The sequence below is a fragment of the Colias croceus genome, chromosome 8 (assembly GCF_905220415.1).
Source record: "Colias croceus chromosome 8, ilColCroc2.1".
Classification (NCBI taxonomy): Eukaryota; Metazoa; Arthropoda; class Insecta; order Lepidoptera; family Pieridae; genus Colias; species Colias croceus.
In genome coordinates, this window is record NC_059544.1 from 2,251,204 (window position 1) to 2,276,375 (window position 25,172).

The 25,172-nt window shown below is 32.8% G+C and overlaps 4 protein-coding genes across 6 annotated transcripts; 2 read left to right on the forward strand and 2 right to left on the reverse strand.

Annotated features, from left to right (window-relative positions):
- Positions 1 to 3,302: 3,302 nt before the first annotated feature.
- On the forward strand, positions 3,303 to 8,274 carry LOC123694046. Its single transcript, XM_045639341.1, has 3 exons — positions 3,303 to 3,702; positions 6,329 to 6,577; positions 7,433 to 8,274. The coding sequence occupies exons 1-3, from the start codon at positions 3,592 to 3,594 to the stop codon at positions 8,117 to 8,119; spliced, it is 1,047 nt and encodes a 348-aa protein (XP_045495297.1). The 5' UTR covers positions 3,303 to 3,591; the 3' UTR covers positions 8,120 to 8,274.
- On the reverse strand, positions 6,557 to 10,922 carry LOC123694045 (putative nuclease HARBI1). Its single transcript, XM_045639340.1, has 3 exons — positions 10,664 to 10,922; positions 8,292 to 8,604; positions 6,557 to 7,388 (listed from the first exon to the last, which is right to left on the reverse strand). Exons 1-3 carry the CDS (start codon positions 10,807 to 10,809, stop codon positions 6,606 to 6,608), a joined length of 1,242 nt encoding a protein of 413 aa, XP_045495296.1. The 5' UTR covers positions 10,810 to 10,922; the 3' UTR covers positions 6,557 to 6,605.
- A 1,102-nt stretch (positions 10,923 to 12,024) lies between these two features.
- On the reverse strand, positions 12,025 to 13,938 carry LOC123694047 (protein cornichon). Its single transcript, XM_045639343.1, has 4 exons — positions 13,754 to 13,938; positions 13,560 to 13,672; positions 13,065 to 13,208; positions 12,025 to 12,184 (listed from the first exon to the last, which is right to left on the reverse strand). Exons 1-4 carry the CDS (start codon positions 13,901 to 13,903, stop codon positions 12,157 to 12,159), a joined length of 435 nt encoding a protein of 144 aa, XP_045495299.1. The 5' UTR covers positions 13,904 to 13,938; the 3' UTR covers positions 12,025 to 12,156.
- Positions 13,939 to 14,212: 274 nt separating this feature from the next.
- LOC123694043 (endoplasmic reticulum lectin 1) lies at positions 14,213 to 23,304 on the forward strand. 3 transcript variants are annotated; one of them, XR_006751761.1, is made up of 9 exons: positions 14,215 to 14,580; positions 16,916 to 17,147; positions 17,511 to 17,675; positions 18,130 to 18,422; positions 18,792 to 18,845; positions 19,221 to 19,379; positions 21,939 to 22,070; positions 22,286 to 22,531; positions 23,014 to 23,147. XR_006751761.1 is itself a non-coding variant. In XM_045639338.1 (8 exons), exons 1-8 carry the CDS (start codon positions 14,422 to 14,424, stop codon positions 23,283 to 23,285), a joined length of 1,497 nt encoding a protein of 498 aa, XP_045495294.1. In that variant the 5' UTR covers positions 14,215 to 14,421; the 3' UTR covers positions 23,286 to 23,304. The 3 variants fall into 3 exon arrangements, 2 of the variants coding, with proteins under 2 accessions (XP_045495295.1, XP_045495294.1); XM_045639338.1 differs by lacking the exon at positions 22,286 to 22,531 and having other exon boundaries at positions 21,939 to 22,101; positions 23,014 to 23,304; XM_045639339.1 differs by lacking the exons at positions 18,792 to 18,845; positions 22,286 to 22,531 and having other exon boundaries at positions 14,213 to 14,580; positions 21,939 to 22,101; positions 23,014 to 23,304.
- The last annotated feature ends 1,868 nt before the right edge of the window (positions 23,305 to 25,172 follow it).

Sequence of the window (25,172 nt, forward strand, 5' to 3'; positions counted from 1 at the left end):
AATACTCTTTCTGGTTAATATACAAACAATCACTATCTTGAATAATATTAATACCCAGATATTTTAAATTTTTAGATCCTAGATCTTTCATTTTAAATTCTGTATATAACATTTCTTTAACATTATTTATCCTTAAATTGTCCTCACCCAAAATTAGTAAATCATCCACATACAACAAAATGTAAATACCATCCTTAAAATATAAACAATAATCACTTTCTGCTCTTTGAAATCCTTTACTCTTCATAAAACTATAAAATTTATTATACCAATTTTTTGAAGATTTTTTAAGACCATACAGTGATTTATTCAATTTCAAAACATAATTTTTATCTATATTTATACCAGGTGGGGGCTTTAAGTATACAACATCATCAATTTCACCATGAAGGAAAGCACCTTTAACATCCATTTGATGAATTAAATAGTTCCTTTGAACAGCTAATGATAAAAGAACTCTGAGAGTTTGTAATTTCAAAACGGGAGAATAAATTTCATTAAAGCTACCTTCCTGTTGAAATCCCCTTGCAACTAATCTAGCTTTATATACATCACCCGCCTTTTTTGTAAAAATCCATCTACAATCAATTAACTTAACATCGTTTGGTTTTTCTACAACTTCCCAAGTTTTGTTATCCTCTAAAGATTTAATTTCCTCATTTACCGCTTCATACCACCTATCCTTATCGTCATAAGAATCTATATCATTATACTTTTCTGGAACATTACCATTAGAACAAGACAAAAATGATGCCATTAATATATCACCTAAATCTGAATCATCAGTAACAAAATCTTGTAAATATTTTGGTTTAGTTTTCTTTCTATTTTCCCTAGAATTAACATTATCTATATTCCTTTCTTCAAATTGTAATGATTCTAAATTATTATCAGAAATTAAAATTTTCTCAGTACTATTGGTTTGGGTTTTATCAGGACTACTACTACCAACCTTCTCCTTCCTATCCGAGATAGACTCCGCATCAATACTAACCATTTCAGGTGACTCTGAACATGTTTCTTCCCTAAACAATACGTTTCGTTCTATGCATATTCTCCTTTTATTATCATCCCATAATCTATATCCCCCTGGAGCATAACCAACCATTTTCAATTTAATACCACGAGGGTCTAACTTCATTCGGAGTTTTTGAGGAATATGGGCATATGCAGATGACCCAAACATTCTGAAATTAGATACATTAGGACGTCTTCCTTCCCACATTTCAAATGGTGTAACATTAAGAGAAGCAGTGGGACTACGATTAGTGACATATACCGCATATCTCAGGGCCTCGCCCCAAAGCTCTTTACAAAGTTTAGAATCTAACAATAATGCACGCGCCTTTTCAGTCAGAGTACGATTCATTCTCTCAGCTACTCCGTTCATTTCAGGATTATATGCAGCAGTATACTGCAATACTATGCCCTTTTCATAACAAAAAGATTTAAAATTTCTAGAAATATACTCACCACCATTATCTGACTTTAACTTCAATATACCATGACCAAAATGATTACTAGCATAATTATAATATGTCTTGAAATATTCAAAAACTTCAGACTTGTCTCTTAATAAGTAAACTGCAGTGAAATGGGTAAAATCATCTATGAAAGTAACAAAATATTTATATCCGTCCCACGTAGACGGGCTAACAGAACAAACATCGGTATGTACTAGTTCTAAGGGTTTCCTAGCCTTATACATTCTCCCATTAAAAGGAAGGCGTGTAATATTAGCAAGTATGCATGATTCACAATGTTTATTTTCTAAATTTTTTTCTTTCAAATCAGTTAAACCATCAACCATATTTTTATTTACTAAAGTTTTCAAACTACTATAGCTTAAGTGAGAAAATCTTTTATGCCAAATTTCTACTAAATTATCTTTTGTGTCTGATTTTTCACCATAATAACAATCATTAAAAATTACTTCAAATTCTACAAAATAAAGGGATCCTAGTCTATGCCCAACCATAAACAATTCATTGGTTTGTGAGAAAACTTTAACTTCCCCTTCATTGAAGATGATCTTTAAACCATGCTTTTCCATTTTGGAAACAGATATTAAATTTTTCCTTAATTGTGGTACATAATACACATCATTTAATATAATATTAACCTTAAAATCACTTAAATAACATTTTATTTTTCCTATACCAACAGCTTCTAAATCAACATCATTTTTGGCAACTGAAATTTTAATTGGCTTATCCAGTTTACAATAATTAGAGAATAAATTAATGTCATTTACAAGATGAAATGAACTACCTGAGTCTATAACACATTTAAAACTATTCTTATTCTGCTGTTCAGTGTCAGCGCTAAAGGACATAAAACTTACAAATTTGTTACCTTCAGTATTTTCAGTGCCGGTAAGAAATGACTTTCCTCTACCTCTCCCCTGGGTCTGATGACGAGTAGCCTTACTGTCGTCTCGGCCTCCGTTGTACTTCCAGTCGCCACGTCCACGGCTGTGAAGTCTCCAGTCACCAGTCCTGTGTCGTGCCTGCTGAGTGCTCCTACACTGAAATTTTTTGTGTCCGGGGCGTCCACATCCATAACACAAAAAGATTGAAGAATCAAGGGATTTGATCGTTCCTCTGTTTCGTTTTTCCTCTTCTCCAAGCAGTCTGTTTTTCACAAAGTCCATTTTCAATTCCTCCATAGTTTCCAACGCCGTGATAATGCCTTCATAAGATTTCGGCATGGATAGTAGTAAATAGTTCACCTTTTCTTCTTCCGAGAGCTCACTGCCAGCATCCCCGAGTTGTGCAAATAGCTTTTCCATGTCAATAAAATGTTCCATTAAAGGTTTCCGTTCATCGAATTTCATATCGGATAATTCTCTTCTTATAAATAATTTAGATCGTGTACCTTTCTTCTTAAAGCTGTCTTCCATGCTTTTAATCATTTGATATGCAGATCTGTCCTTCAAGTATTCGAGATGACTGTCGGCGGTTGCCGCTATTATAATAGCCTGGGCTTTAGCTTCCAATTGCTTGTTATTTGTAGATTTACTGAAATCCTCCTTTTCGATCGCCTCTATTGCTCCATTATCCCGCAGGATACTTTTCAATCTAAACTCCCATGCGTTGTAATTGTCCCCCGCGAAAGGGACAATTTGATATTTCTCTTTTGACATTTTGTCCTTTAATATTTATAAATTTACTTTAAAACCGATGGCTTTACTTGGCTGTGTTACTGGGCCCATAACCCTGTTAAGGATTGCGGGGATGATTAAAGATACAAACTTTGATCATTGAAGCGTGCCTTTATTAATCACACAACAACATGGGGAACCTCTTATGGTGGCAGTACACATGGGCCCAACGTGTTGGGCCAACGGGTTGGGCCAACGTGTAGAGAGCTACTTGGCGGTATGTTGGCTTCATTAGCCTAGTTGGCGCCAATATTGGCAGGCCAACCGAATGTTGTCGGTTTTTTGTGCACATATCAAAGGATCTTGGCGCGCTCCGCAAACAGCGTTCACACGTTGGTGTCTTGTTCAGTTCGTTGTTACTCGTCAGCGGAAATAGTATCGTTGCGCGTAAGGGAATTTTACGTTTTCATAATATTATTACGATAGCGATGGCGGCGCCGGTATGGAAAAGTAATGAAATATTATTATTCATAGAATTGTATCGCAATGAACCAATAATTTGGAATCCACGGCATGAATTTCATAAAAATAAAAACAAAGTAAGTTATTAAACACAATAATTTTAATTAAAACACTTCCATTAACAGATACCTATGTGTTTGACATTGTATTGTGTAGGTACAATAAGTAATCTGCTTGTTGTGGTGGTTTCAAAAATGTTTACTTATTCTATAATATAGGTACATATATAAATATAATATATCGCCGTCCCCGGAGAATAAAATGATAACTGCAAAAACACAACTTTTCAGGAATAAAAATAACTACGTTAAAAACAACCGACTTCAAACCTTTTTAATAAATAATAATATGTAGTAATCACTACATAGTATAAAACAAAGTCGCTTTCTCTGTCCCTATGTCCCTTTGTATGCTTAAATCTTTAAAACTACGCAACGGATTTTGATGCGGTTTTTTTTAATAGATAGAGTGATTCAAGAGGAAGGTTTTAGTATATAATTTATTAGGTTTTAGACAAAGCGGGCGAAGCCGCGGGTGGTAAGCTAGTTAATCTATAATATAAAAATGAATCCCAAAATGTGTTGGTAAGCGCATAACTTGAGAACGGCTGAACCGATTTCGATAATTCTTTTTTTATTATATTCCTTGAAGTACGAGGATGGTTCTTATGTAGAGAAAACGTAAATATGTACCACGGGCGAAGCCGGGGCGGACCGCTAGTAATATTATAAATTTTTTTTTTACTTTTCCGTTTTTGAAGTCGGTTGTTTTTAACGTAGTTATTTTTATTTAATACTTTTTAGTGTATGTTTCAACACGAATCTAACGAGCCCAAACTCGATAAGGTTGAGTCAATATATTACTGAGTTCCTATGGCCACCTTCCAATTTCATCATCAAATCAGCTCTATGTCATGCTAATGTTTCATCGCTATCCAATTTACATACGTATACAAAATTTCAGCTCAATCGGTTAGTGAATCAAAGTTACTTGCTACATTTCAATTAAGGGGAGGCTCCCTAAATTTTATATTGTGAATTTGCATAGTCACACATTCAATCAAAATGGAACTTTAGTATAAGATTTATTGGTTCTTTTTCTTTCTATGTACAAGACAGTTACGTAATTGTAACATTTTCGCTCGATTCATTTTTTTATTCAAAAATTATGCCTTTTTTAAGGATTATTACATTTTTTTTAAGATTTACGACTTTATGTCTAAAAAAAATGTTAACAGTAAGAAAATATAGTTTACTATTCAATCCCAAGATATTTTTTCTTTAGATCAATTATTACTTTAGTTATAAACGAAATAAGAGAATTGAGACTTACGAGATTTAGTTTCGAGCTCGAACGCGATCAAAGAGTGCACGCGATATTCATCTTTATTACGGCTGTGTTAGCGTCTAGCGGTCTAACGTAGCGGTCTAACCGGTCTCTCAGTGTCAGAAATTATGTTAGGGAGCCTCTCCTTAAGTCATCGAGATCAGACAAAAATGCTCATAAAATGAAAACTACTGGGCCTATCCGAATAAAATTTTTATGGGACCAAGGAATTATTATTACCAATTTTTATCCCAGGAGTTAAGAGAAAAACAAAAATGTTGTTTTGTGAATTATTTATTAAAAATAAAAATATCAACAAACATAAGCAATTAATAAACATTTATTACGTAATATAATAATAATACACACACAGAAGAATTATTATTACCAATTTTTATCCCAGGAGTTAAGAGAAAAACAAAAATGTTGTTTTGTGAATTATTTATTAAAAATAAAAATATCAACAAACATAAGCAATTAATAAACATTTATTACGTAATATAATAATAATACACACACAGAAGAATTATTATTACCAATTTTTATCTCAGGAGTTAAGAGAAAAACAAAAATGTTGTTTTGTGAATTATTTATTAAAAATAAAAATATCAACAAACATAAGCAATTAATAAACATTTATTACGTAATATAATAATAATACACACACAGAAGAATTATTATTACCAATTTTTATCCCAGGAGTTAAGAGAAAAACAAAAATGTTGTTTTGTGAATTATTTATTAAAAATAAAAATATCAACAAACATAAGCAATTAATAAACATTTATTACGTAATATAATAATAATACACACACAGAAGAATTATTATTACCAATTTTTATCTCAGGAGTTAAGAGAAAAACAAAAATGTTGTTTTGTGAATTATTTATTAAAAATAAAAATATCAACAAACATAAGCAATTAATAAACATTTATTACGTAATATAATAATAATACACACACAGAAGAATAGGTATTATTTAACAATAAAAATATATTATTATTATTAAAAATCGTATTGTAATATTGACTAACTTTGTGAATGACTTACAGGAGAGAAAAAAAAATATAGATCATGTATTAGGCTATGTAGGATTCAAATAACGCATTACACAATTAAAACTATGGTAATGGCGGTTATCATTTTATTCTCTGGGGACGGCTATATGTAAAAGCCTATATGTGAAGGACTTTCCAGAGGATACAATTTTAAAGCCTGTTTTTTTTGTAGGCAATTTCTTGTATTTATATATCGACTCTCTTCTGGAAGGGCCCCAGGGTCAGGTTATTTAAACAATTCCTATTATTCATAATGACTATTATACATATTTTATATTTACATATTTTATTACCTATTATACATATTTTATATTTCAGGTTAATGATGCGTGGATTCGCATAGCGGATAAAATTTATATTCCAATAAATGAACTAAAAAAGAAAAAAGAATCATTAATGACCACATTCCGGATGCACCAAAAAAGGAAAACCAAATCGATAAAATCAGGAATGGGTGAAGATGAATTATATATTCCTATTTGGCCGTATTACGACCCTCTCGAAGCTTTTTTAAAGGATATCTATGTATGCTCCAGTGTGATTAACACTGAGGAAAAGATAATACAGGTAAACAATATTTTCATTTCACAAAATCTTAGTGGTCTCTATTTCCAAAAAAGTAATTCATAAAATCCAATCTTATTTGTGTCGCATTACGCGGCGGTCTACGCGGTATACTTAATAATGGCAAAAACGAACTACCTCCATTATTTCTCCATGAACCCGGCCGCACTAGATCTTCATTTTGATAAATATCGAATGAACCTGGAGGGGAATAAATATTCTGTGAAGAAGTACTTTTTCTCAAAAAATTATGTAGATATAGACATGTCATTGTAACAATAGAAGCTTTGGTAGGTTCCAAGGGTATATGTTTTTTAAAGATCCTGAACCTGGCGGTTAGTATTCCGAAAGTATTTTCTACTTTTACTCGAGAACGGGATAATTCTTGATTGAATACTCTTTCTGGGGACCCTAGTGCGTGATGACCCGAAAACGGTTTCATTAAATGGGTACTGAGAGCAAATGCACCATCGCCTAAAAATACGTAAGGCATGACTATGTCACTATTAGGAAGTGGAATAGGACGGGGTAAATTCATACTGTTAGACGATAGTTTTTGATATAAGATACTTTGATTGAAAACTCCTCCATCACTAATCCGTCCTTGAGAACCTACATCGGCAAACAAAAAACAATAATTACTATCTACTAATGCTAGTAAAACAATGCTAAAGTTGCCTTTATAGTTAAAGTATTCAGTTCCCGAGTGTAAAGGTGATTGTATATTAATATGCTTCCCATCTATAGCGCCCAAACAATGCGGGAAGCTGAATCCTTCTGAAACGGACATCCATTCGCTCGCAGATTCAGGCATCTGAAATAAATAAAAAATAAACTTATATCACTTTTTTACTACAGGATTCGTCATCGGCAGAAACCGACTTAATAACTCAGGCCCCGGAACCACAGACACAAACTGCTCCTCCAACTCAAAAGCGCCGTTCAAAAAATCCACCAGAATTATCAGAGGCCAGCAAGGAGGTGGCAAATGCTTTTAACACATTAAACAGAGTGCTTGATAATAAAATACTTGATGATGATTGTGAACTATATGGTAAACTTCTTGCCACAAAACTAAGAAAATTTCCACAATATGAAAGGGAAGAAATCATGTTGGAGATTGATAGCATGATGATAAAAAGACGTCGAGGTAGTGAAAATACTGATTCCACTAATATGAATCGTTCATCCACCTCACAAAGTTCGTATCGCTCATCTCCTTCGCCACACTACCAACCCAACTCAGCACAGTCCATTCCTCCAACTTACGTTACTATTCCCAGTCAATCTCCGCATTTACACCTACGCCATTCACCTCAGTATGTTTTTAATGAACCCCAAACTCAACGTATTCGGATATTGTCTAATGATAAAATATATTCACAATCACAATTAATGCAGTCTTCATCTGCTCAAGGGCTACAAACATCATCTACAGAACTACCTGTTGAACTTCATTTACCAGAATTGTCTGATAGAACGTACAACCAATCTCAGTCTTTAAATACTCAAAATATAATATATCAGGCATATGAAGACGCATAAAACACACAAATGAAAAGTTCATGTGATGCTAAACATTGTTTCATGATGATTCAAGTAATTGATCTATCCATGGTAAAATTAAGACTGTTGTATTTTGAAACTAGAACTATTTTGTAACTCTTTATTTTAAACATTAATAAATAATACATTACTAACATGAAGTTTTACTTACTTTAATCATATCTTGCAAAACATCATTGAGTGCCAAACAGACTTCAATTATTATGCGTGAGATAAGTGAATTTGATATTTTAAATAGGTAGTGTAAGCTTCTGTAGTCATCTCCAGTGACTAAAAATCTCAATGTCAATGCAAGTCGTATTTTTGTTGGTACAGCTTCCCTCCAAGTAGTATCTTGCTTAGAAACTATCGGAGAAATTTTTTGTAGCAGGTATTCAAAATCAGTGCATGACATTCGAACGAAATTATCGAACTCCCCAGATGGTTCTGCAAGAAGCTCGGCAAGCTGTTGATTCATAGTCTCTCTAAAAACAAAGAAATATTAACATAAAGTTAGTATGGACATAGTATTAATTAGTTGCATCTTAATCTTAATCTTATCTTAATACTATTATAAAGGCGAAAGTTTGTAAGTATGGATGTATGGATGTATGGATGTTTGTTACTCTTTCACGTAAAAACTACTGAACCGATAACAATGAAATTTAGCACATATATAGAGGGTAACTTGGATTAACACATAGAATAGGTTTTATCCCGGAAATCAATCAAACTATGCGGGTTTTCCTTTGAAAACGCGGGCGAAGCCGCGGGCGGAAATCTAGTATAATTATACAGTGATAATTACTCCGTAGCAAAATTTTAGGAAGTCACTCGGTGTCTCATTCATAACAAGTTTCTTTATGGAATCAATGTCGAAATCTCAAAAAAAAATTACGTTTTTCCATACAAATCCAATCAGCTGATTGAGTCTAATTTTACTGTATTACATAACCGAAAAATATCCGTCGGGGGCTGCCATTAAACCAGCTAAGTTTCTAGTGACGTGAATACAATTATTGAAGAATTGTAGATGTTTAACGACGACATAAAATACACTTATGAGTATTAGTAAGTTTTTGTTGAAATTCAAAAATTTTAATTTTGCTTAATTTTTCTATGTGGTACATACATGGACTCCATAGCGAAAGTTACTAGATAAACTGAACATTATCCCACCAAAAACATAAATGTAAAAACGGGAGCCAAGTTCAATCGTCGACTTAAGTGCCGAAAAAAGAATTGAGATCTAAATGTCTGCCAAGTTCTGTAGACAGTCCAGAAATATTTACAAAGATGTATTAAATTCTTAGATGAACTGAACTCAATTGTTTTATTTTCCCTTATAGAACAACGCTTATTCCAAAATATTACTTTTTTTAATTTGAATAATAGAATTATTTTCATAAAGCAAACAACTAATGACCTATTGAACCCCATAATTTGATCAGGCTAGTTTTTACTCTTCTCAAATTGATGTTATTGAACGTTATTATTTGTGAGGTTCTAAAAACTAGCCAAGTCAAATTATGAGGTTCAATAGGTCAATTTGTTTGCTTTGTGAAAATAATTATACTATTCAAATTAAAACTGAATGTCAACCTGACACACAGTACCTGCTTAGTGTGATTCATTTCACGTACAACATTTCTAACCATTATGGGGAGGCTCCCTAACATAATTTCTGGCACTGAGAGACCGGTTAGACCGCTACGCGGTGCTAGATGCTAACACAGCCGTAATAAAGTTGAATATCGCGTGCGCTCTTTGATCGCGTTCGAGCTCTCTTATTTCGTTTATAACTGAAGTAATAATTGATCTAAAGAAAAAATATCTTGGGATTGGATAGTAAACTATATTTTCTTACTGTTAACATTTTTTTTAGACATAAAGTCGTAAATCTTAAAAAAAAATGTAATAATCCTCAAAAATGGCATAATTTTTTAATAAAAAATGAATCGAGCGAAACTGTTACAATTACGTAACTGTCTTGTACATAGAAAGAAAAAGAACCAATAAATCTTATACTAAAGTTCCATTTTGATTGAATGTGTGACTGTTTCAGAATATTAATGCAAATTTACATAAAATTTAGGGAGCCTCCCCTTAAGTAGAGTAATTTTTTTTTAACTTTTTACGAAAAAAAAAAACGAACTCGAAATACAATGGGTTAGGTTATGTTAGTTTTTTTAAACAATCGAGCGGAGCGTCTCGAATTGTTTTACGTGAAATGAAAATTTGACACTGTCAAAACAAAAAATATACCTAACTGCTAACAAAAACACGATGGAGTAACTTTCTATATCTAGTAATTTTCCGATTTTCAAAAATTCGTTTCAAAAAAATTAAAAGTTTCCTCAAAGTGAAATTTCAGATTTCAAAATTCCATATGACAATTTATAGCTAACCACAAAAAAAATTGTACCTGCTTTGCCCTGTAATGTACAGTTTTATCAAGTTACCTATTGTAAATGTGACACTGAAATTTTTGCAAAATTATTATCAGCCTGAAACTATATCAATAATAACTAATAAAACGTTTACCTCGTTCTATTCCGATGAATAGTCACCATCCACCACCTTCTTTTGCGCCATTTCCTTTTAATCACTCTTCTTTGGTGCACATGAACGTAATAATTATACGCACTGTATAGATAAATTGCCGCGGCTGCAAGAAATTCTACGTCCATCTTTGAAGGCTGAAGCGCCAATGCAGAATGATCAGTAAGCCAATGTGTGAACAGGAATCTTGGTATCCTTCATTTTGGCCCAACATGTTGGCCCAACACGTTGGGCCCATGTGTACTGCCGCTATTACATCTTGCAGATTACAGACTATATAAAACTTCCTTCTTATCTGACAGTTGACACAGTGTCACAACCAACGCAGTGTTGCTACATACAATATTATATAAATCATTGTTAATCAACACTATCAAACTGAGCTGTGTAAATACCTGTGTGGGTTTCTACCAAAGCTGTGCGGTACGAGGAAAATGTGCGGTACTAGAATGCGTTGAAATGTCTTCTATTACTCAAAATTATAGAACTATTAATATAATCATTCCTCGTAATAATCATGCCTAGTTTATTTTTTATGCGCAAAGACCTAGCAACGCTGAGCCGTTTCCACAAGCTTCAGCACAGCTGCGAGGCGAGGTAAATGAAACGATATGTTTGGTTATTTACAAACACATTCCTCGCATATTATTGGTGGAAAAGCACCATAAAGATAAATACATTCGCCATTCCTATCGACGAAACATTCGTATGCAAGTGACGAGTACACATATACAGTACTAAATTTCCGCCCGCGTTTTAAAATAAAAACCCGCATAGTTCCCGTTCCCGTGGGATTTCCGGGATAAAACTATGTGTTAATCCAAGTTACCATCTATATGTGTGCTAAATTTCATTCTAATCGGTTCAGTAGTATTTGCGTGAAAGAGTAACAAACACACACACATATTATCCTCACAAACTCGCATTTATAATATTAGTAGGATAGGATTAAGAGTTCTTTCCCTCCAAGTAGCATTACTAACTTCTACCTACTTTATAACTTTACTGAAACATTTCTTTAAAATAAAATATGGTCCATTGGTCCATAAAAAATATGATTTAGGTAGTTTCCGATTATTTTTTGCATAGATTTCAGGTTTTCATAAATTATCTCAATTTTGTCATTATCACATTGATTTGTTGTAAATCATATCGTAATTCGTAATTCGTAAAGGTTGATAACTTGATAATAATATTATGTTCTGTTACTCAATGCTGAGAGATATCTGACATATTATAATCTTTCTTATCTCAAACATGTTCTGAGATATGGCTTTATTTCTCTATAATAAGATGAATGTTGTTTAAAGGTTATTTGAGGGATATCAGTGAAATAAAAGAAGTTTTATAAAATTAATTTTAATTTATTATCAAAATACTGTACTAGTGTGTTCTAAACTCACTTATGTAATATTGACTGACACTTCTTGTGGACCGCATAATAAATAAAACCTAAAAGAATAATTCTCCTGTTCTTACACCGCAATTAGCACCACAATCATTCTGAAACCAAAATATTAAGTTATTAGATACATTATTATCGTAGGCATATAAAACACACCATAAATGAAAACAGCCAAGTGCAAGTCGGACTCGCGCACGAAAGAATTCTGTACTATCAAGCAAAAGAAATCCTTAATATTTATTATATTTTTAGTATTTGTTGTTATAGTCACAATGGAAATACACTTTTTGTGAAAATTTCAGTTTTCGAGGGTTTTTGAGATACAGCCTGGCAACAGACAGCAGAGGCAATGAGTAATAGGGTCCCAATTTACCCTTTGGGTATGGAACCCTAAAAATGAACATATTATATCAATTAGTAAACCATTAAAATTTCACAATAAATGTGAAATAAATTAAGATGATATATTTCATACTCAGCAAATAGCACCAAAAACAATTAATTTATAGATAGTCCCAAATTGATAATTTATGGCAACAAGCAGTGACTTGCATTATTATCATCTATTTAAAGTAAATAGTGCAAATAATGCTGTTATTGTAAAGATACCTCATCTATTAATATATTAAATAGATATTATAAAAATAAAAAGGATTTTTTGATTGATTAATAGGATGGTTATTATTTCCTGTATAACCCATTGACCACCGAGCGGCCCAATGAGACCACGACAATAGATTAATAATTAATTAATTCTATTAAACAAATTCGTTATAAATCAAATGTGACAATGAAAAATTTCATTTCAATAATAAAAATCATAAATAATGTTTTGCAATGTTACTTCCAAATACTAAACCCTCATTGATTCAAAACTGCTTTCAAACTTTGTATAAAGGAATAATTAGCGCCTATTTACTTTATTTCAATACCTATTTTAGTATTCAGCATGAATAATTAATTAACCCATTTACTCACCCATATAAATACAAGAAGAACGATAATAAATAAAATGCAAGTTTGATCCAGCCTTCTCGCTGGCAAACTGTCAAAACATCGGCATTCATTATGCTAGTGGGGTCATACAGGCCAGGTCCTGACATCACTGGCCGGTTGCGATATCTAGAACAATTATTTGTATGTTAATTACTGAAGAAAAAACTTATCATTGTACAAACAAATGTATGTGTTGAGGTTAATAGAATATTCTAGGTGACACACTTCATTTGTATAATAAGAAGATATTGAGACATAATCATCTAAAGTAAATTCAACAAATATGTACATACAAGACATACACAATATTATGGTACATTGAGGTTTTTGTATATGAATTATGAACTACTAATTTATAGATATTTATTACAAACATGCATAGAATGTGCTTATTTTACTGTTATTGAATCTTCTTCATTCTTCCAGTCATGAAATCATTCTAGTTTTAATAAATAAAACTATAGATACGTATCTTACCTGTATATGTGATAAATGATCAAAGGAAGATTTATTATTAATGAAAACCATTCTCCAGACAACAAAAACAATACGTTTATGAACAAATGCAGTAAATACTCCGGCAACACCAACTGCAAAGAAAAGTTATTGGATTATTGTAGGACTGTAGGTTACTTGTAAGTCATTGACCGCTTGTAACACTGTATACTTACGGGATTTAAACTATTGCACTGATCTATCGGATTTTTATAATCAGTTTTTAATTCATCAAATGCTATCACGTGGAATATTGAGAAAAATATGAGAAATGCGTCAATTATTAGGGCAATAATATAAGAAAACGCTGGGAAGCTAAACGCCATTTTGACAAAACAATTTTGAATTTGACACTTGACGATTGACGGAACATCGCTTTGAAAAGTCGTGTCATATACTAAGCAAAAGCACAGTTCTGTGAGCAAAAGAAATTGCACAGCCAAAATATTTAAAAAACTTATGCAAATAAATTATGTATTAACAGCTTTTTTTCAATTACCTTTAATATGCTTTTAGGTAAATTTTATTTATATATAAATTTTTTTTTATGCACGCTTATATGGGTCTGACTGCTTACACTTGACATTAATTTTGCATTATCTGGAAACAGACTGAAAAATGTTTGACAAATGAAAATCCACCAACTCAGCTGTAAAAATTCTTTTGGTATTGGTACACTTATTACAATGTTTTAGCTTGTGGTCAATTTCTGTATTATAAAAATTAATATAGAGAGTAAAAGATGTTCAATTTAGCTAGGCAGTAGATTATCTACTAATACAGCTTTTTCGTGTTCGAATGAGATGTGTTTGAATTTTATACCAAGATAATTGAAACAGTAAACATGAAGGGATTTTTAATATGTTTTGTGTATATATTCGGAACTATCTTTTGCATAGAACAAGACTTTAAAGGATTTGATGATAGTATTTTATTTACAATAAATTGGCCAGGCTCTCCTGATGCACTTGAAAGTCTTGTAGATAAGGATATAAAACCAGAGGTTTGTTGTATGTTAGTCCATTACTTTTTGCATATTATGCAGCACTGACTGTATTAGCTTACATTTACATCTATATATTGTATGCTTACGCACATTTGTAATTTTGGTTAATTTTCTTGGTTTTAATTTTCTTCAGCTTTATAATATTTGTATAGATTACTACTACTTAACTAGGATTAATCACAACTCCAAAATGATCACAACCCTCAGCAGTGAGGATTTCGACTTAAGAGGCCGGCGGACGACAATTTTTCCATACAAACGTAATACCAAAATAATTTTCAGTTTGAGCATATTTCCACTTTATTGTGCTGTTATTCGGAATAAGACAGTATTTATCTAGGTTCCCATATTATTTTTATTGCAAAATACTTAAATACAACGAATTGTAAACGATTTGTATTTCTCACATTTTTAAAGTATAAATGATATGTTTTCTACTCATCCATTCTGTAATAAAAACGGCAATATTCTTAATGTAATGTAATTCGAAACATGGTTTACATTGTTAAGTTACACAATATGCATAAAAAATTGGAAAAGCATTGAGTTTTCATTCATCGTTTTTGGTATTACGGCACACGTTCAAATTAATCACAAATTTTCATCGGTCGTCGTGCTGTCGCATCAAGCACAATATACAGATACATACAGTAAACTTCATAGTATAGAAAAAAGTTTGTATGTGTTGGTAATATTTTCGATGTGTGAAAACCACGTCACCACTTTGTCAAGCACAAGCCTGTCAAACTATTTTCTTTTTCATCCTAAAACAAAAAGGTGGAGGTTCTATGCTCGTATAATAATAATTTTAATTTATTTTTGCATATTTTGTGTTTTTAAGTTTAATTTAATTTATCGTTTTAAATATAATTAAGTAGGTATACCTAAATACAAGTATTGTTAATTCTGGTTTAAAATAATTAATTATTTTAATTAAAATAATTTGCGCCTGTAATCACTACATATATTAGCAACATAATAAATTTTCTAGTGTATCAATTTTTTTTTCTACGAATTTATTTAGGTAGCTCAGTCGGCCGCGAAAATCCCAATATTTTAAATATTTTTTTAAAAATCGTGTTTTTAAAATAAAACTCTGGGTGTTCTACTCGTGTAAAGAGAAGCTCCAAAGGATGTCACTTTTTTGCGCCTAAAAGTAAAAACATATAGTGCATTGTGCGTGCGTATTTTTTGCCAATTGTATTGTAATATTTCTGACTAGCTTCCACCCGCGTCTCCATCCGCGCGGATGTCGGTCTTCGCGTGGATGGTTTATTTCTCATTTTGAGTTACTCTGACAATGACATCTTATAAAAAAAAGAATCCACTGCGGGTAACGCAACGTGTGTTCGCGGTTCTACAGAACAACGTCTATGGATAAAACTGAAAAATTAAGATTATTTTTTTCCACGTGTTATTCCAGGATAAAAAGTATCTAAAAGTATATATTGTATGCCCAGGATAATAAAGTATAATTATTATGCCAAGTTTCATCGAAATCGAACTGTTAGTTTTCACGTGATGTCAGCATACAGACAGACAGACAGACGGACAGACAAAAATTTTTTTAATCACATATTTGGGTTTGGTATCGATCCAGTAACACCCCCTGCTATTTACTTTTTCGATATTTTCAATGTACAGAATTTACCCTTCTACAGATTTTTTTATTATATATGTATAGAGTATAGATTATATTTGCGATAAAAATGTACCCTGATTTTTACAGCTACATTTTTTTTCTACAAAGCCTAGATGTTGAGATATTATTGAAGACTAGATTTTCGCCCGCGGCTTCGCCCGCGTTTGCAAAGGAAAACCCGCATAGTTCCCGTTCCCGTGGGATTTTCGGGATAAAAATCCTATGTGTTAATCTAAGTTACCCTCTATATGTGTGCTAAATTTTATTGTAATCGGTTCAGTAGTTTTTACGTGAAAGAGTAACAAACATCCATACATCCATACAAACTTTCGCATTTATAATATTACTAGTAGGATATAAGTGTTGTAGAGAAATTTCCTTAAAACGCATTGCTATTCTGCACATACACTTACGATTGCCCAAAGTTTGCTGCAAAAATAAATTAAATAAGAAACATTATATTCCTAAATAAAAAGAAATGCGTTTGTCAATATGAATGAATGGTACACTCACACAACTACACACTATTCACACAAATTCACGCGCGGCTTCGGCGGGAATTGTGCAACAGAGACAACAATATTCGAGCGTATTTTGCCTTCACTTCGAAGTTCGAATTGCAGTTGGCAGCGGCCTCCGCCGGACTCTTAAGGAGGAGGATTAAAAATTAAATGTTACAACTCATTTTAGGAAAATGAAATTTTACAAGTTACAACCACACAAAAGGAACAATATGAGTGTCATATACCAATACTGCAAAGTAAAGTGACAAACAGTATTGAAGACTATGATGGTCCTACTCCCTTTGAACTGTTAAAGCCAATATTCTCACAGAAGATTTGCTCATATCGCTTGGAGAGCTATTGGAGCTATGAAGTGTGCCATGGTCGGCATGTTAGGCAGTATCATGAGGACAGAGAAGGTTTGTAGTGTGTAGTAATTAATTTACGTTTTGTGCTAAGCTATATCTTAATTTACTTATAGGATACCAATAAGGACAGTGACTTACACAAGTCTTTTTCACATATTTAAAATAGCACTTCTCAATGAATGTGTTGTAGCCATAGTGGGCTAATAATCCCTAGTTATTCTATCATTAATGATGATACTGTAGGAACTCTGTAAACTGCATGAAGAATACAGAGATGATATTTTTAAAATTTATCTAAAAAAAATGAAATTGTACTCTGTAACTCAAATTAGAACATTACCTTGCGTAAGATTTTTTTTTCGCGTATTACCTTAGAAAAATTGTATGTAAGTTTGAAAATGTTATATATTATAGGCAAACAAGCAAAAACCCATGAATATTACTTGGGCCGTTGGTCTGATGAGGATCATTTGAAGCTGGCCGAAGATATAAAAGCGGCTCAGGAATCTAGAGAGAAATTAAAAACAACTAAAGTGGAAGGAATAACTTTGCCATATGTGGAAATGGTTATGACTGAGGGTAAGTAATTTTATATGTTTTTAATGTAAAAATATAAAATTGTAAAAATGCAATTTAATTTTATAATTTTTCATGCTATGTTGTAACTCAGGCCCCGGAACCACTGACACAATAGAAAATCTATTGTGTCTGGGACCGATCGGGCCGCTTGGGGCTCAATGGGTTAAATTATATATTAGCTAGATATACAGTATCATTTATACAATCACAGATAAATCTTTTCAAATTATGCCCATGAAATCTCTATACATATAAAATACTCATGTCACAATGTTAATTACCATTCTTCTCCAAAAAATAGACAGACATACAAATGCACAACAAGTGAGCCTATAAAGGTTCAGTTTTTCCCTTTTGATGAATCTCAAAAGGAACCCTAAAAAACACTTGGCTGTGAATGATACATAAGAAAGTTAATCAGCATTTGTAGAACATAATATTTATTATATTTTAGGTAGCATGTGTGACTTGAGTGGCCAACCGCGTAAAACAAGAGTACTGTATGTGTGCTACACCCACGGCAAGCATGAGATATATTCAATGAAAGAAACAACAACATGCGAGTATGAAATCATCATACTCTCTGGCTTGCTTTGCGACCATCCACAGTTTAAGTCAAAGGATGTATCGGAAAACGAAATTAATTGTCTTCCTATTGGTGATGCACCGAAAAAACCAAGGAACTTGTTGAAAAGTGAAGTCGAAAGCTTGAAGCTCAACCATCAATCAATAAGATTGAGCAGCAATGTAAGTATTATTTTAAAAGTTATTCAGTTGAATTAATATTGTACTTTGCTCTTTGATTATTGCAGCAGTTTCCTTAGAGGTAATTGTTGGTCAATTTTGCTAGATAGTGTAAAAGTTGAGAATATTCAAATTGTTAGTTTAAAGTTTGAATGCAATGACAAAAAATAACTTTGTATCTTGTATATTTTATTTGTATTTTGCAAGTTTTTTGTGTTTAGATTAAGATTTTTCATGCAGTACTGTAGCTTGTATTGTTTAGTTTGTTGCTTTTTCCTTTTCAAGTAATCGTAAAAATTTCCTTTTTTTTGTTGATTTAATGCAGTGTATTTGTTTTTCTTTTGCTTCATTAACACATGTTGGCATGTTTAGGAGAAGGATGCTAAAGATGTTCTAGCTGTATTGAAAGTTGAGAAAATCGATAAGGTAATTTTTATTTTGCATGTTTTTTTGCTTTTTTTTGTTTACTGCACTTTTGTTGTAAATACTTTTGTGATGTTTTTCTATACTTAAACCGTTACACGAAATTCTTAAAACATAATATATTTTCATGAATTAAAGTTTTATGTATTATCCCACTACCGACGCGGACGTGACATATATCCCGTATTATTTTTCATTCACTTGATCGAGAAAGAAATTGACATTAGATTTTTATGTTCAGAAATTCAATGTACATATTGTACGCATATGTGTATGTCACTCATTAGTACAAACTACAATATAATTTCAGAATAAGCATAAAAAGTATTTTATTTTTAGTTATCAATATATTTTAAACTAATAATAATCTGTTTTCAGGATGGCGAAACACACTTGAAGTTAGAACTACATCCCCTTTCTGAGGAGGGTGACGTCACTCAGTTGGGCAAAACCACACCACTTATTGACAAGCCAGCTCCGATAACCGACGATTCACCTGTACGAGCTTTCCTTAATGGAGAGAACTGCTTGGATGGGGTAAGTTGTTTAAAGTTTAAACTTGGTTTTAGTGTGTACTAGTTAATCGCCCGCGGATTCGCCCGCTTTGTCTAAAACCTAAATTTCATATATTAAAACCTTCCTCTTGAATCACTCTGAGTTCTGACTACTAAAAAAACCGCATCAAACTCCGTTGCGAAGTTTTAAAGATTTAAGCATACAAAGGGAGATAGGGACAGAAAAAGCGACTTTGTTTTATACTATGTAGTGAAGAAACTAAGCTAATTTGATAGAGGCTATAGCAACTTATGCGTAGATTTCTGCTATGAAAACAAATGCTCAGTTTACGACTATCAATAATTTTATGAAGAAAGAAAAAGATTCGATTATAGAACGGGATTCAAACACTCGTCCATCGCCGTACCGTGGTCTATCCAATGACCTATAATTTGAACTTAATATTGGTCTATATTCATTTAAGTTTGTAATTTTTTGTGGATTGTCGCACATACAATCAGGTAAACAGAAAACCAGTCAGATAAAAGTAAAAAAATTAAGTATTCATTATAATAGGGGACTATGAAGTAAATGCATAGCAATTACCCTTTTTCAAAATTATTACCTAATATGTACAGAAATAGTCTGGTTTCTGTTTATTATGCATAGATAGGTATCTAATCTAACTATAATATCTGGTCATTATAAAATCAAACACAACACAGTTTTACATATTATGATTTATTTATAAAAAAACATCTATATATTGTATACAAATAATTAGAATTTCACGACTCAATACAACACGTTTATATCGGACATAATTTCTACTAATATACCTATTTCTTAACAATAAAACACGTCAGGGCCGGTGACAGAGAGTTATGTGAATTAATAATGGGTATCATTTAAGCTATCACCAATTTAATTAGTTTTGTGTTTCTTAAATAATAGGGTTTGTCCTCAAAATAGTAGATCTGTCACCAAAATGTAGTCACCAAACAATGCAAAATCAGTTCCACAATAAATCACCTAAAATCCTGAGATATAAGGTCTAGTACCAAATAAATGTTTTTGTATGTATTATAATAGGTGTGTCCTAATAAGTATTTAAGCAAACTAATTTAAAGAGATCACCAATAAATCATTTTGTGTTACTAGAAAACAATTAAAGTTAAAATAATCAATATTTATTCTTAAAAATAATAACCACTGAATAATCAGCTCTGGGTTAATAGCTGGCTAATGGTTAGCATAATTTTAGATAAAACACTTAATTAAAGTTAAAATAATCAATATTTATTGTTAAAAAACAATAATCACGGAATAATCGGCGCTGGTTTGGATTTCGAAGGGCGCCCCCTTTTTCTTTTCTGGCCGATAAGCACATTTTTTGCTTCTGGTGGGGTGTTGGCCAGCTTTAAGCGTATGGCTAATCCGATAATATGTTTGCACATGTCAATTTTTAAAGTGCGCCAATTTGTATCCGCCCCTTTGATCATTTTTTCATTAAGATTATAAATTGATTTATTAAATTGATAACGAATACTATTAATTTATTATCTGAACGAAATAAAATGTTACTACTGTATAGGTGACAAAATATCAAATAAAAAGGAGTCGCAGTCAGGGATCGATAATCGATTTATTTGGTGACAGATCTACCATTCTGAGCACAGAGCTATTATATAAGTAACAAAACTGTTATTTTAAGAACGAAGTTTATATTCATGTAATGCAATATAATTTTATTGGTTATCGATCTCTTATTTTACACATATATTAACATTAATTTGATAATCCATACCTAGGAACAATTTTTGTTTATCTGAGAACGAAAATATTTCGTGGTGATAGATCTATTTATTAGGTGATACAACTTGATGACAAATATAAATTTTGGTGATAGAAAATATAGTTCCCATTAATAATTCGTGGTGGTTATTCCGCTAAAGCAGGCACGTGGTGCAATATGAGTAAAGAAAATAAACAGAAACACTACTGCAAACAAAAACGCTGCCAGCACGGACAACAATTTCATAATTAAGTTTTTCAGGCACGCGTTTTATTTTTGAAATTTTTTATGAATTTATTCTAGCCTTTAGTGAAAATAGTTGTAAAAAAACTATTAGTATATTTACCATTACAAATCAAACACTTTTTTAAACCAAGTTATTCTCAAACTTGTCTGCGCTAAAGTCATCTTGTGTACAGCACGTATAACTTGCACCAACAAAAAGCACGACAAAAAGGATAGAACACTTTCCAATCTTTTTGAAGACTGAAGTTAGACTTATTGTTCACAACCAATAAATATTAACCAGGATGAAGTTAGTTTAAATATTGTTCACATCCAATGATTATTTAACAGGTTGAAGTGAGAGTTCTAACAGACGAACGGCAAGTTGTGAACGACAAGGGCTACTTCAGCCGTCGCCACAATATTATGTCGACGGCAGTCGTCGACGTGCTGGCGGCAGCCTTTGCCGTTCACAACTTGCCGTTCGTCTGTAAGAACGCTTAGCCGTTTAACTATTCACATCCAATAGTTATTGAACGGGTTGAAGCTAGGCGTTTCACTATTATTATCAAACACATTAGGGCACGGGGTGGTGGAAGTACGAGTTCTGTTACGGTCGGCACGTGACGCAGTACCACGTGGACCGCTCGGGCGCGCGCACCACGCTCAAGCTGGGCGAGTTCGACGAGCGGGCACATCTTGAGTGGATCAAGGAGAATAGGGGCAAGGCGCCTAAACCCGTCGGTGAGTGTGTGTGGGACACGGTGTTGTGGCCACGTAGTTGTTGGGCACAGTGTTGTGGGGCAACGCGTAGGGCAGATCAGGTTTCGCTACGGGCAGATTAGGTTTCGCTACGGGCAGCACTTGACGCAGTACCACGCTCAAGCTGGGCGAGTTCGACGAGCGGGCACATCTTGAGTGGATCAAGGAGAATAGGGGCAAGGCGCCTAAACCCGTCGGTGAGTGTGTGTGGGACACGGTGTTGTGGCCACGCAGTTGTTGGGCACAGTGTTGTGGGGCAACGCGTAGGGCAGATCAGGTTTCGCTACGGGCAGATTAGGTTTCGCTACGGGCAGCACTTGACGCAGTACCACGCTCAAGCTGGGCGAGTTCGACGAGCGGGCACATCTTGAGTGGATCAAGGAGAATAGGGGCAAGGCGCCTAAACCCGTCGGTGAGTGTGTGTGGGACACGGTGTTGTGGCCACGCAGTTGTTGGGCACAGTGTTGTGGGGCAACGCGTAGGGCAGATCAGGTTTCGCTACGGGCAGATTAGGTTTCGCTACGGGCAGCACTTGACGCAGTACCACGCTCAAGCTGGGCGAGTTCGACGAGCGGGCACATCTTGAGTGGATCAAGGAGAACAGGAGCAGGGCTCCCAAGCCTGTTGGTGAGTATTGTAGTTTATATAATACAGCATATTTTATATTTGTAAAATTGTGATGAAAAATTGAACACGCAGTTAGATTCCACATCACTCCCAACGTCCAACGAGCCAAAGCTAGCGCCTAGATCACGAAAGAATGCTGTTGCTCTAATCTTAGCTCTATGTTCGTTTGATGTAAATGCACCATTACATGTATATTTTCATAACATGTTTATTATACTAAAATATCGTTTTCTAAGTCTAAATTAACATTCATTTTTCAAATTGCAGAAGTCCGTACATCAGTGTCGCATTTCTATTCGAATGGGGACATTTGCGACCAAACCGGCAAGCCGCGACAGACAGAAGTGAAACTAAAGTGTTTAGAAAATTCGTCAAGCCCCGCCCAAGTGTCTCTCTATCTCCTAGAACCTAGGACTTGTCATTATATCCTAGGAGTTGAGTCGCCATTGATTTGTGAGATTTTGCCGCTAGCGGACGAAAATGGACTCATCAAAATGAAATCGAGTCTGGATAGCTTGAGTGAGAAGATTGAGGATTAGAATAAATGTTTATTTATGATGTTGTGATGTTTTATTAATACTTCCTGCTCCTGATAATAACGGTATTATTCCATAAAGTAACCTCTTTTGAATACGCGTGTAAGGAAATATAAAATCGTTAGTTAAATATAAAAAATGATTATTTAAAAAAAAAATTGACAAAATTTATCTGCAAAAAAGACAATTTACTGTTTACGGATGTTTACATAAAAGAGATTTCTTTATTGATAAGTTCTTACTATAATTATCTAAGTTCAAGATACTGAACCTACAACTTTCTGTAGTTAGCGTATTTGAATAAAATATACCTAGTTTCAAAAACGAACGATGAAAAATCGTCAAACCAAAAAAAATAGTTCTAATGATTATTGATTAGTTTCCATTTAGATTCTATTATTTTTTTATTCCTATAGGTAGGCATTAATTGTGATTGATGCTTGATTAATGAAATTACTGAGTATTAAATACAGTTGTAGACTAACACTAAAACTAGTTTAAAATAGAACTCGCATATATTGAACGCAGTTTATCGTGTAAGATGTAGGTAAATAGTGGACTGTGGAAAAGTTTTTATTTTTATCTATTCTTAGATAAATTATCTTATATAGATATATAGGTAAACTATATTTTTCTATTTATAAATTTATATAAATTATCTTATGATCACGTAACACGTTATAGGTAGGTACATAAACTATAAGCTAATCTGTTATTTGCCTTCGTTTTAAATTTATAACGTTATTCCAATGCCCGATAGTTGGTTTCCTATTTTTTGAATATACTTATTGTTAAGGTTATCTGAAAGATTAAACGACAGAATATATATATATATATATATATATATATATATATATATATATATATATATATATAAGTGTTTGCTATCAAACTCCTCTGAAACGGCTGGGCGGATTTTTATGAAATTTCGTGTGCATATCGAGTAGTCAGACCTATCACCACCTAGCATATATTTATTTTTCAATCCCCTAAATGACACAATATAGTTACTTAAATCATAAAGTAAGGTAGTACAACTTTTGCCGGGTCAGCTAGTTATTGTATGAAAATATACTGTTTCATACCGTAGTACCTATTACCGTACCTATTTAAACTGTAGTATTATATTATTTGTGCCTGAACTAAATAAATTTTAGGTACAGTAATTGTAGTTCTTATAGGGCTTGCTTTTTATACACACTTTGTCGACTGCAGTTCATCAAAACATTCAAAAAGGGGCAAAGGGTAATAAAACACAGCAATTTTAACTTGACATTTATTTACATTCATATCAACAAAACGGGTGTTGTATAAAACAGTTCTTTTAATTTATATCAATTTGTATAATATACCTAAGATACGGTGCCATGATATAGTGTAAAAATAAATTTTGCGTCTGTATGGATATGATTTTGTAGGTACCGTGACTCCACTACATTTAAATCACCAAGATATAAAGCTTTCCACAAAAATGGTAATTGCCCCGTATAAGCTATATACATACAGCGAGGTATTTATAAATAATATCTTTGGGTGATAATAATAAATTACATTATTATTTATCCACGAAAAAAAAAATCGCGTAATTTTTTTATATAGTCTTTGATAATTCACTTACAAAAAGGTAAGCTCAAATCATTCATGTTTTACACAAGTAAAATAAAAACGCGACTTACTTTACAACCGAAAGGAAATATAGAAAAATTTCAATTAACAGAATGGAAAGCTTGTACATAAGAAAACATAATTAATTGTTTCAGGATTTTCATCGGAGTACCAATAATAATTTCGCTAAATAAGCCTTTAAGCACATGACATTTTTTTGTATGCGAAAATATATCAATTGTTGGTCAATTAATCGCCAAAAATAGAATAATATACTTATAATCC

Coding starts and splice junctions, on each gene's coding strand:
- LOC123694046 (XM_045639341.1), top strand. CDS start 3,592: ATGGCGGCGCCGGTATGGAAAAGTAATGAAATATTATTATTCATAGAA. Junction 3,703..6,328: donor TTCATAAAAATAAAAACAAA/GTAAGTTATTAA, acceptor TTTATATTTCAG/GTTAATGATGCGTGGATTCG. Junction 6,578..7,432: donor CTGAGGAAAAGATAATACAG/GTAAACAATATT, acceptor TTTTTACTACAG/GATTCGTCATCGGCAGAAAC.
- LOC123694043 (XM_045639338.1), top strand. CDS start 14,422: ATGAAGGGATTTTTAATATGTTTTGTGTATATATTCGGAACTATCTTT. Junction 18,846..19,220: donor AAGTTGAGAAAATCGATAAG/GTAATTTTTATT, acceptor ATCTGTTTTCAG/GATGGCGAAACACACTTGAA. Junction 19,380..21,938: donor GAGAGAACTGCTTGGATGGG/GTAAGTTGTTTA, acceptor CAAACACATTAG/GGCACGGGGTGGTGGAAGTA.
- LOC123694045 (XM_045639340.1), bottom strand. CDS start 10,809: ATGGACGTAGAATTTCTTGCAGCCGCGGCAATTTATCTATACAGTGCG. Junction 8,605..10,663: donor ATTCATCGGAATAGAACGAG/GTAAACGTTTTA, acceptor CTTTGTTTTTAG/AGAGACTATGAATCAACAGC. Junction 7,389..8,291: donor TTTTGCAAGATATGATTAAA/GTAAGTAAAACT, acceptor TATTTATTTCAG/ATGCCTGAATCTGCGAGCGA.
- LOC123694047 (XM_045639343.1), bottom strand. CDS start 13,903: ATGGCGTTTAGCTTCCCAGCGTTTTCTTATATTATTGCCCTAATAATT. Junction 13,673..13,753: donor AGTGCAATAGTTTAAATCCC/GTAAGTATACAG, acceptor TTTTCTTTGCAG/TTGGTGTTGCCGGAGTATTT. Junction 12,185..13,064: donor TTCTTCTTGTATTTATATGG/GTGAGTAAATGG, acceptor TTTTGGTTTCAG/AATGATTGTGGTGCTAATTG.